A 12,510-nucleotide genomic window follows, 5' to 3' on the forward strand; every position below is an offset into this window, starting at 1 on the left:
TCTTTCTCAAGTGCACTTAAAAGAAACAAATGGACTCAAGGCTCATAGCTCTCAGATTTCATGTTTGCTAACAAGTGCTCATAAAGCTACCTACCATGCTTATCCCATTAATCTCTATCACCTTCATTTTCCAATCAATTTATTTTGCTTGGGAGCTAGGACAAAGGGAGAAGATTTTATACTAAAATAGGCCATCCCTGGGGCACCTGGGTGGCTCAGTCGGTTAAGTCTCCAACTTTGGCTCAGGTCATGAACTTGCTTTTTTGAGTTCAAGCCCCACGTTGGGCTCTGTGCTGACAGCTCAGAGCCTGGAGCCTGCTTCGGATTCTGTGTCTCCCTCTGTCTCTGCCCCTCCCTCACTCATGCTCTGTCTGTCTGTCTGTCTCTCTCTGAAAAATAAACATTAAAAAAATAATAATATAGGGGCACCTGGGTGGCTCAGTTGGTTAAGCGTCTAACTTTGGCTCAGGCATGATCTCGAGGTTTGTGAGTTCGAGCCCCGCATTGGGCTTTTGTGCTGACAGCTTGGAGCCTGAAGCTTGCTTCTGATTCTGTGTCTCCCTCTCTCTCTGCCCCTCCCTTGCTCACACTGTCTCTCTCAAAAATAAATAAAGATTTAAAAAATTTTCAAAATAGGCCATCCCTGTTGGCAAGAATATATAGGTGAGGCTTCTCAGAGCCCATTCAGAATATCGATTTGGTTGGTCTAGGCTCCAAAACTTATGGGCTTGCTGTGAATCTTTCTAATCCTAAAACGTAAATTCAGAATGTCAGCTGTCATCTATTTGTCCAAAACCTGGCTGAGGGAAATGATACTTAGGAAAGATAGTACAAGTCAGTGATGTTTCTGGCTGTTTGGGGTTTTGCTTTCTTTTTTTTTTTAATTTTTTTTTTTAACGTTTATTCATTTTTGAGACAGAGAGAGACAGAGCATGAACGGGGGAGGGGCAGAGAGAGAGGGAGACACAGAATCTGAAACAGGCTTCAGGCTCTGAGCTGTCAGCACAGAGCCCGACGCGGGGCTCGAACTCACGGACCGCGAGATCATGACCTGAGCCGAAGTCGGACGCCCAACCGACTGAGTCACCCAGGCGCCCCGGGGTTTTGTTTTCTTAAGCACAGAAGAAAGCACATGTAGAAGCCTGAAATGGCAGTGCCGTGGTGATTGAGTGGAGTGAGGCAGATGAGGGGCTTCAAGTCCTATCTTCTGGTAGTTCCTACCCACCGTTAGGGAGCACTTCTGGGAATCCTGACGTTATTGGAAAATCATTGATCCAGAAGTTGAGCCATCGATGATCTCTTCTAAGTTTTGAAAGTTTGATTCTTTACTTAAGTTTAGCAGTTGAGCCCCTCTTGCTCCTTGCATTTGGCCTTCGGGTTGTGGCCTGGGTCCTTAGCATGGGTAGCCGTGAGGTGCTGCTCTCACGATTCTTTACTTGCCATGAAACTGTTGTTCGGGGCCCCATTCATTGTTCTGTTCAGCGTCTCCTAGATCTGTGCTTCCTAAGTTGGCCACACAATGTGCTGATCCATGAGGGAGTATTCACTGATGAACAGACAGATGAGAAAAAATAAGGACAATATAGTGTGTGCGTATGTGTGTGCGTGTGCGCACGTGCACGTGTGTATGCGCTCATGCTAGAGTTTGCACATGTAGCAAAAGTGGCAGTTGAAAGTATGGGATGCCCATTGCAATTTGAATTTCAGGTAAACAATGAATAATTTTTCAGTAGAACATAAATATGTCTGTGTTTTAACTGGCAACTTGGGTGTGTGTGTGTGTGTGTGTGTGTGCAAGCCATCCTTATTTGCAAGGCTCCTTTTATTCTGAGATTTGTCCTTTCTTGTTTTTGCTGTTAAAATTCATTGCTTTTGTGAAATTCTCATAATAGTAGATAGCAGTTGTGGGCTTAGGTTAGCATCCCTATGTCTACTCCCCCTAGCATAAACTTGTTTGAAATTTTGTAGGTTCATGAAATATATAAGTATAGGAAACTCTGCCCTAAAATAAGGTGAGAAATTTATCTCAGATTTTAAAAATGGGAATAACTTGATTTCCTATCAGGAACTAGTATGTTTCTTCCTTTCCGATAATGAAAGTTACACCACATTTTCTGCCCTCCTTCTTGCCTTGGCTCCTAGCCATCTTGGAGTCACATTTTATGCAAGATGCAATTATCTTGAACTTCATGATTTGCATATTGGTTTCCTCTTTAATCAGACTCGATTCCCTTTTTTATCCTGTTTTATGAATCACATTGTTATATAATTTTTGTTAGGCGCTCAAGTTCTTTTTAGAGAGAGAGAAAGAACAATAATTTTCAGCAATGAATAAAGAGGTCAGTGTGCAAACAAATAACTCAACCGTTTCAAATGAGCCTCTGTGACTGGAAGCCATCTCAAGTCTCAGATGGAGGCTAATTTCAAGTTCATGCTTGCTTGTCACAACTTTGCTCCAGTTTGTGAGTTGCCCCTTGGCAGTGGTACACTTGGCAACCTGTAACAGGTAATTCGTTTCCCAGGCTTTCCTGCCTGCCTGGCTTACATGAGGGAGGATACAATGGAGCATGTGTGACCTTTCTCTCCTCTTCTCACCTTCCCTTCCCCCTGCCTATTCCATCCAGAACTTTTGCTCCTGCTGATTTGGTTTGCTTTGAGTCTGTTACCCTGCACTGATTCTGTCTGCAATGAATTATTTCTACCTAGGCTACCATTGACCTGGTGATTGGCTATGTTCCACCTTCGGCTCCACATCCGAATGACCCCAGTGGGACCAGTGCGTCAGTCATGGAAGGTAAGCTGACCCTTTTGAAGGCCCAACCTATGCCAGAGGCCATCTATTAAAGACACACAGGGAGTCTCCAAGAAAGCCTTCTTTGTCATTATTCTGTCGGTAACACCCTGCCTACCTAGACAGGGCCCCGTGAGGCAGGTGGAGCTGCCCCAAACTGGGACAGTACAGTTGTTTGTGAAATGCCCTTCAAGGGAGAGGAGAGGGGTGAGACAGCCCCTGCCTGACCAGCCTCGCAGTGGGCCCGTCCAGCACACACAGACTCTAGTGGAAGGTCCCAAGCAAGGCTTTGCTTCACGTTTGTACCTTCTACCGCTGGTTGGAATGTCCCTGGTGGTAAAGCTATATGAGTGGCCTCTACTCTCTTCGTGTTTCTTCACCTCCTAAGTGTGTGATCAGCACTCCATTTCTTAGTAGTTACTAAGTAAAGAAAGTGGTTGCTGGCTTTCTTGAGCCATTGTTGGAAGCTGAAGTGCTGGGTGATAAGGGTGATAACTCCTGCCTTCGGAGGAGTTTAGAGAAAAACATTGACTCCGGAGTTTAGAGAAAAAACTCTTTTTATCCTGAAACTGTAACATTATGAATAAGAACAAGGGCTTTGGGGTCAGAATGGCCTAAGTTGGATTCTGTGTCTATTGTTTATTTGCCGTGTAACCTTGGGTAAGTCACTTAGCCTCTCTGAATCTCAGTTTTCTTTACCGTAAGGTAGGGATAACAGTGGCACTTAGATCAGAAAGTTGTGGCAAGGATTCAATGAGATAAAGTATATAAAGTACTTCACCCAGTACCTAGAATGCTACCTTAATGGTGGCTATTGTTATTATTATGATTTTTCTTATGATTTATTGTTTTATGATTTAGTGTTTTTACAAAAACAACTCCTGGTGATATGTAGTCATGAGTTCAGTTGGGTGGCACCCTCTGTATGAACGTTCGGATTGTTGCCTCTAAAAATCAGAGCTATTGGAAAAGAATGATCTGGTTTGGCTCAAAGTCATGTTGGGATGACTAAATGTTTATTTTTAAATATCTTTTAAACAAAGGAAAAGAAAAAGATTGTGTCCTAGTGGACCAGAAAGTCTGAGAATAAGCAACTTCTCAAGTTATTGACAGTGTAGGGGGAGGTCCCATCTCCTGAGACAGACCGAGGTAAGACCAAGCTCAGAAACCATGCAATTTCCCTGGAGCCAAGGCTGCTTAAAAATGAGAAAAGCACCAACTCTTGAACTTGTAGACCCAATGGGGAGAAAATCCTTGCCATCTAGGCTCCCTTTGCTTGAGGCTCCTTCTCCTCAGCTCCTGGATTGTCTTGGCAACGCTAATGCTCCAGCAGTGTTTGTGGACTGACAGCCCACCCATTCCCTTTGGAAGCTCGCTCCCAGCAGGCTCTGCCATGGCAGTTGGCAAAGGTCGTCCTCAGAAGTTCTATAGAACGCCTGATCATGCTGGATAGAGATAGGAAATAAACCAGAACCTGAGTTCCTTTCATTTGGATCTCAAACAAAGGGTGTGTTACTAGGTGCTGGCCAGGAAATGAGCAGTGTCTGCAGGCCAGTTTCATTTTCAAGTGTGAGATGACAACACGAAACTTTTTTATTTAAAAAACATACAGGGTTCTTTGCCCTGAAAGTACTATCTTTGTTGTATAAGATGACTATTCACCAAAGTTGGGTCAAGGGAGACATTCTGGGGTGCCTGGGTGGCTCAGTCGGTTGAGTGATTTCCACTCAGATCATGATCCCAGGGTCATGGGATCCAGCCCTGCACTGGGCTCTGTGATGAGCGTGGAGTCTGCTTGGGATTCTCCCTCTCTCTCTCTCTCTCTCTCCTCCTCTGTCCTTACCCCGCTCTCCTTCCTTCTTTCTTAAAAAAACCCAAAAAACAAAAAACAGTTTTAAGGGTGACATTCTGAATGATGGCTTCATAATCCCACTGAAAGAATCTTTTCTTCAACATTTAAGAAAATCTTTCAGTATCCTGGATTATTTGGATGTTTCAAGGGAAAACCTTTTTTTGTCTTAATAAGACAATTCAATTCAACTAAGCAAAGATATCTTTGAGTATTCACTACAACTCTGTGCTAGGGAAGACACTAGGGGGAAAAAACCCAACAACTTGCAGTCTTGGGGGAAGATAAGACAAAGAAATATGAGGCAGAGAAATAATGGTGAGAGAGCCACACCTTCTGCCGCCACATACTTTAATAACCAAAACAGAACATCTGGCCCAGAATTTTTTTTCCCTTCCTTTTAATTAACTCTTTTAAAAAACTTTACCATTCCATGTAAAAGTAATGAGTCAGCTTCCTCTAATTTATATAGATCTTTACAAATTTCAAAAAAGATTTGAACTTGTTGATCTTCTTTTTGAGTACAAAAGCAATACCCGTTTGTAAAAACGTAAACATTGCAGAAATATAAAACACAGAAAGTGCACATCTTCCACACTCCACCCTCCTGAGATAACCACTGTTCATGATTACCAATATCGTTTGTAAAGATTACCAACAACATAGTGAGTCTTGCATAGAAGAAATTTGAAACACTAATGATAGAACACAAAAGTGAAGATTTTCAGGAAGATTCACCGCTGGAAATTGAAGAAACTAATTTCTTCAATAATAACCACAGATCCCAGGAATTGGATATAGGAGGTGTGTGTGTGTGTGTGTGTGTGTGTATGTGTGTGTGTTAAGACTTGTTTTCTTTTAGAGCAGTTTTAGGTTTACCACAATATTGAGAGGAAGATAATAGAGATTTCAGATACACACCCTGCCCCACACATACATGGCCTTCCCCGTCATCAATGTCACTCATCAGAATGATGACATTTTGTTTTACAAAGGAAGAACCTATGTGGCTCACAGTGAACACATGTGACATCATAGTCACCCAAAGTCCATAGTATCCCTTAGAGTTCATTCTTGGTGGTGTATATTTGATGGGTTTGGACAAGTGTATAATGACATACATTCATCATTATAATATCATACAGAGTATTTTCGGTGCCCTAAAATCCTCTGTGCTTTGCATATTCATCCACCTGCCCAACCTTTGGTAACCCCTGATCTTTTCATTGTCTCCATAGTTTTGCCTTTTCTAGATTGTCCTTGAGCTGGAATCGCATAGTATGTAGACTTTTCAGATTGGCTTCTTTCACTTAGCAATGTGCATTTATGATTCCCCATGTCTTTTCATGGGCTGATAGCTCACTTCATTGTCTGGGTACATCATGGTTTATTTATCCGTTCACCTTCTGAAGAACCTCTTGGTTGCTTCCAAGTTTGGCAATATGAATAAAACTGCTCCAAACATCCGTGTGTGGGTTTGTGTAGACATACAGTTTCAACTCCTTTGGGTAAAGACCAAGGAGCATGATTGCTGGATCACACGGTACGAGTATGCTTAGCTTTGCAGGAAGCCCCCAGTCTTATAAAGTGACTGTATCATTTTGCATTCCTACCAGCAACGTATGAGAGTTCTGTCACTCCACATCCTCGCCAGCATTTGGTATTGGCAATGTCCCGGATTTTGACCATTTAAATAGGTGTGTAGTGGCATCTCATTGTCTCAACTTGTATTTCCTGATGACATCGGATTTGGAGCCTCTTTTCATATTCTTATCCGCTATCTGTGTATCTGTATCTCTGGTGAGCTGTCTGTTTAGGTCTTTGACCCATTTTTTAATCAAGTTGTTTTTTTCTTGTTGAGCTTTAAGAATTCTTGCTTATTTTGTATATATAAAGGATAATCGTCCTTTATCGATTGTGTCTTTTACAAATACTTTCTGCCAGTCTGTGGCTTGTCTTCTTATTATCTTCACATTGTCTTTTGCAGAGCAGAAGTTTTTAATTTTAATGAAGTCCAGCTTATCAATTATTTCTTTTTTGGATCGTGTCTTTGGTGGTATAGCTAAGGGTTTTGTTTTTAAGGAATGCATTTCTGGAACTCTTATATCAGGATGACAAAGATTACAGACCCAGGGCATTGGTCGTTTGACTGAACATGTATAGTATCAAAGTTATTTGTTTCACTGACCCACCTCTAAGACTGTTCCTGTGACAGAGGGGTGGGATGACCCAGACTTCAGGCTTGACTTCCCAAAAACCTGTTACCTTCCCAACTTGATTCACCAGATGTCAGTTAGCTTGAATGGAGCCTACATTCTTGTTGCCGGAATGAACTATTTTTAAAATCTCACATCTATTTTTGAAGAGCCATCTGTTAAATTTGTGCTGTGTTCAACAACGGAAGGGCAAAAACTCATTTATCATTAGACATTGCCACTTCGAACTTATTTTTTTCCACAAATACTAAAGTCACTGTGCTTAAGATTAAATTCAGTCCAGTTTGGGGGCACCTGGGTGGCTCAGTCAGCTGAGCGCTGTGACTTCGGCTCAGGTCACGATCTCACGGTTCGTGTGTTCAAGCCCCGTGTCAGGCTCTGTGCTGACAGCTCGGAGCCTGGATCCTGCTTCACATTCTGTGTGTGTGTCTGTCTCTCTCTGCCCCTTCCCGACATATACTCTCTCTCTCACAAAAATAAATAAATAAACATTAAAAAAAATTCAATCCAGTTTAGAAAACATTTACTGACACCTGAGGCATACAGAGGTGATAAAGTCATGGTTTGCCACCGAGGAGCTTGCATTTCAGTAAAAAGGTGAGATATCAGCATGAATAAGTATAGGTCAGAGCTGAATAAATTCCCCAACAGAGGATTAAGCAAATTATTATATGGAACATAATTTTTTTAGAGAAAGTACTTTTTCAGCTGTTGATTTCAACTGTGTATTCTTAGCGCCTACCACTAAGTCATGATTGCTCACTAAATGCTTGGTTGGTTGAGTGAGTAAGTGAATGATGGATGGGCAATGGATATTGTTTAAATGTTTCCTTTCAAGAAAGGCATTTTGGGGGGAATACTAGTGAATAGACAAAAGGGACGAATTCATTCAGAGACGTAGTCAAAAGGCAGCGTGTTCCCAAGGGCTGGGAATGCCAAGCCGAGACATTTGTTCTGGGACACATCATGGGGATCCATGGAGCATGGTGAAGAAGGGACTGACTTCGTCAGAACTGAACTGGAAAATTACCAGTTTGCTAGAAGATTGTTGGAGGCACTCTTTCCAGGATTGGCCTCTATTTGACTTTGTCCAGCAAACTGATTGTATTAAGCCTATCTTTCTTCCAAGTTATTTCAGAAAGCCAAAGTGATCATAATAAACAAGGGGTTCTTAAACTTTAGACACAGGGAAAATCATCAAGGGAGATCTTTAAATGTGCAGACTTCTGTCACCGACTCCCAGAGAGTGTGATTTAGCTGGTCTGGAGGGGACCCCCTGCAATCTGTGCAGTTGGTAGAAACTTCCAGGAGATCCTGATGAGAGCAGAGTTGGGAACTCACTGTAAGAAGTCCCAGAGTTGAGCATTTTACCTCGTTAATAGTATCTTGCCCAGATGCAGCCGGAGCTTTTTGGGCAACGTTTCCTAGACTGGATCACAGGTCAGTTAATTCAAGCAGTTGCTGCCAAGATTACCCTGCAAGCCTCTCTTTGCATTACTGTATGGTTAGAGGTTCTTCCATGACACCTGTGCTCTGGGCTACGCATTAGAACCATTCCAGAAAATTCGTGGTGCACATATAGTGCTGTTTACCCAAGAATCGGGGTGGAGGGTAATGAAGTGCTTATGGTTGAGTGCAGATGTGTATTTATATAACTTCTGTCGGGTTAGAAACCCAGAAAAGTTACTATTCAACATCGCAGCTAAATCAGCACGTTATCTCCTAAATGTTTTCATGTTTAAAGACGTCCTCTCTCCCATTCTGCTTTGTACGTTTTTAACTTACACTGATGATATTATACCAGCCCTTTGTGCTGACTTAGCAGTGACCTTTGGCCCAAGGTAATTAAGTTCTGCCTTAACCACTTAACAAAATTTTGTCATTAGAAGCAAAATTAATATCACAGGCAGAGATTGGCATTCTAGGACTCTAGAGAAACAGAGTTGCTATGACAAAAAAAAAAAAAAAAAAAGGAAAGAAAGAAAAAGAAAAGGCATAAAATATTCCAGAAAGGACTCTCATCAAGGAATGGGAGAAGATTAGATGGAATGGTGGCCCAGTTAGAGCCTAGGTGGAAAGATGAGGGGCGTGGAACAGTGTTTGGAGGCCTGCTGGCCAGGGCACAGGGTCTGTATTTCAGGCCAGGAGAAAACCAGTGGCGACGGGCTAAGTGTCTCTCTTCTTTAGCCATTCCTAGGAATTGCCTTCATTGGGAAGCTCTAATAGGATGAGAGCGATGGCAGGGAAAGGCTGGCTTGCACTCCATCTGAGTGACTGATAGCTCATTCTCTTACGCTCAGAAAGGGTAAGTGCTAGAGTAGGATAGCATGAGAGCTTGGTGGAGGGAGAGAAGCTGACCCCTGCTAGGGAAGGGCACAGTTGGGCATGCCAGAGGCAAACTTGACTGTATCCTAAGGTCCCCTAGGGGCTGCCAACTCTTCAGCACTGGGTGGACAAACAGATGCCCTCCAGGGAAGTGTCACTATCACAAGTGATGACACACAGGGGCAGTTGGCAGGAATATTGCAACTGAGCTTCTGGAGAGAGGCCAATATTACATCTCAGGAATTATGAAGACGTGTTTTGTTGAGCTGCTGGAGTTGCAATGGAGAGCCATTCCTAAGTGTTCATTGAAGCTCACTTATAACCAAGGGTGAGTCACATAGAGGGTTACTGACATTCAGAAAGGAGACAGGCCAGTGTTGGCTGCACTCAAAAGCTTGGCAGGATTTGACTGAGTGGCATGGTAATTGTTGGAGAGGCAGGATGGTGTTCATATAAAGAAATTGTGTAGAGGTTTTCACTGCCAAAGTGACAGATAAGGAGAGCAGAAAAATAGTAACTATAGAGGGTGCTATGGAATCAAGGACAGATTTTGGGTTGTTTTTATTGTGGGCAGTATTTCAGCACATTTATATCTTGATGGGAATGATGCAGCTGAGAGGGAGAAGACTGAGGAGTACATACAGAGGCAGAAATTGCAGAAGCAAAATCCATGGGAAGGTGGAGGAGAGGAGATGTGTGCACATGTGGAAAGATTGACCTCAGGTTGGGAGCACAGACCGTTCAATGATTGTAGCAAGAGAGGAGGCAGACAGCAGGTGTGGGTAGGAAGGTTGCCTTGGCATGGGACGATGAGGATATTCTCTTCTGATTGCCTGTTTTGTCCATGAAATAAGCAAGGTCATGAGCTAGCAGTGAGAAGGATACGAGACGGTGTTAGAAGCTTTCAAGGTGCAAAAAAGGTGGGAGTTCAGAAAGGTAAAGTGATTTGACCTTGTTGGCTAATTAGTGGCCTTCTCAGACCAGGGTCCAGGAAAACTGTGAATAGATGCCTTGGAAGTATGATAGATGGCCAGGGAGTCCTGCGAGTCCACTTTGGGGGTGTGATCATGACATTTAAGTGGGAATAGTCAGGAAGGTGAGTGTTCAGCCATATGCAGCTCCCTGGGTGAAGGCGCGGAGCAAGGGGAGGTTGAATGAACCAGGTGAGCACAATAAGTGAGAGAAGGGAAGGGGTTGAGGAGCACAGAGAAGAGAGATGGCAGTGTTAGATCACAGACTCCAGCTCAGATTAGGAGAAAAGGGTGTGAACGCAGTGAAGGAGGATGGGAGGGGGTGATGTCCATAGATTGGGGCTGCCCATGTGGCTGCAGACTGTGGACTGGAGCAATAGATGGAACGCACTGGAAAGATACAAAAAATGGCCTCTGGAATGAGTTGAATAGTGTCCCCACCGCCCAGTTCCTACACGGACCCTCAGAAGGTGACCTTATTTGGAAATGGGATCTTCGCAGGTGTAATTAGCTAAGATGAAGTCGTGCTGGGGTGGGGTGGGCCCTAAATCCAGTGATGGGTACCCTTACAAAAAGAGAAGATACATGGACACACAGGGGAGAAGGCCATGTGATGACACACGCAGAGGTTGGAAGGATGCAGCCACAAGCCAAGGAATGCCGAGGATTGCCACGGGCCACCAACTAAGAGGCAAGGAAGGACTTTTGTCTAAAATTAATATTACAAAATTTCACAAAATTACAAAATTAAAATTACAAAATTAATTATAAAGTTAATATTTACAAAATTAACATTACAAAATATTACAAAATTCTGAAAAAACTGGGTCACTCTGACACCCCCCCCCCCATCCAAAGAAACATAAACTATTCCGGAAAGGACTCTTCATCAAGGAATGGAAGAGGATTAGATGGGGTGGTGGCCCTGAGGGACCATGGTCCTGCCAACACCCTCCTTCTAGAGTTTGGAACTGTGAGAGAATATATTTCTCTTGTTTTCAGCCACCCAGTTTGTGGTTCTTCATGCTAACCAGCAAAAACAAGCAAATAAATACACGCAGCAGCTTTCTGTTTGATCATCGGTTCCCAACTCAGTGTTGCCCTCTGTGGTCATGAAGGGTCATCCTTTGTAGGTCCACTTGGCTGTGCATCGGATGCATGCCTGGGTCTCAGTGATGGCGCATGCCCACACAACCACTCACATTTGGTAACAAAACAGCTTGCACAGAAGGGTGTGCCTGGCAGGGCCTAAAGGAACCCCCTCACTGTTTGTGGAACACGTAGGGTGGTATTGTTTAACCCCGTGCAACTTCCTGCCACCTAATGGGGCGATTTCCTGCTCCAGTATCCTTCTGTTCTACACAGAGATGCTGGCTGTAGCCATGACTTCGGCTGGTTTCCTCTGACGCATCGCTGAGCCTAAAGTCTGAATGGCAGAAGGTATTTCCTAGAAGAAACTGGCTCTTCATTGCCTGCTGTCTTTCTAAAGTATCCATCAAGAGTTTAATGAGGACTTGTACAGAGTCCAGCACCGCGGAGGGGTACAACTTACCCCTCCTTCTCCTGCTTGCCACCATAACATAACCACCAACCCGAATGGAACAGTCTGCAGCAGGGAGGAAGCCTTGCTTAGGCCCAGGACGATGGAAGGGAGTTTGTCTTAGTTGTCAGAGCATCCAGCCCAGCCACTGCCCAGTCCAGAACAGGTTTGCAGCAGGGGGGCCTGGCCTTCTGGGTTCTCCTGAGAATGGAGCAAAGGTCGGAGGAGCACCTTCTAGTGTCCGGGCGCTCTTCCCTGAGAGCTGTGCTGCCACTTGTACAAATTGCTCAGGAACTCGCAATGGGAAGGCAGGGGCCCATGTCCCCTCATTCATTCTGCATTCACCAAGCCCCTGGCTAGGACGATGTGTGGTGCTGTCCAGAGACAGGGTATTCACCTGGGGCTTGAGGGAGTTGAGGAGCTCACTTGGTGAAGAATGGGAGGGACAGGGGCGCCTGGGTGGCGCAGTCGGTTAAGCGTCCGACTTCAGCCAGGTCACGATCTCGTGGTCTGTGAGTTCGAGCCCCGCGTCAGGCTCTGGGCTGATGGCTCAGAGCCTGGAGCCTGTTTCCGATTCTGTGTCTCCCTCTCTCTCTGCCCCTCCCCCATTCATGCTCTGTCTCTCTCTGTCCCAAAAATAAATAAACATTGAAAAAAAAAATTAAAAAAAAAAAAAAAAAAAAGAATGGGAGGGACATTTTGAGACCCGGGCTCCCAGAGATGGGTGGCAGGCAAGCCTTGCTTCTGAAGCCTCTTCAGGGATGGGGAAAACGAGACCCAGCTTACCTTGCAGAGGTCAAAGGTAGCCCTTCCCTGCC

General features: G+C 44.2%; 1 protein-coding gene across 5 annotated transcripts in view; it reads left to right on the forward strand.

The window, feature by feature from the left end:
- The window catches only part of MYOF (myoferlin), a 154,222-nt gene that overhangs the window by 42,774 nt on the left and 98,938 nt on the right, over positions 1–12,510 (forward strand). For all 5 annotated transcript variants that reach the window (XM_030334291.1, XM_030334292.1, XM_030334294.1 and 2 more), the window contains exon 5: positions 2,707–2,794. In XM_030334291.1, coding sequence (XP_030190151.1) covers positions 2,707–2,794 — 88 coding nt within the window. The remainder of the gene's footprint in view (positions 1–2,706; positions 2,795–12,510) is intronic.

This window comes from Lynx canadensis, chromosome D2 (genome assembly GCF_007474595.2).
Source record: "Lynx canadensis isolate LIC74 chromosome D2, mLynCan4.pri.v2, whole genome shotgun sequence".
NCBI classification, from domain to species: domain Eukaryota; kingdom Metazoa; phylum Chordata; class Mammalia; order Carnivora; family Felidae; genus Lynx; species Lynx canadensis.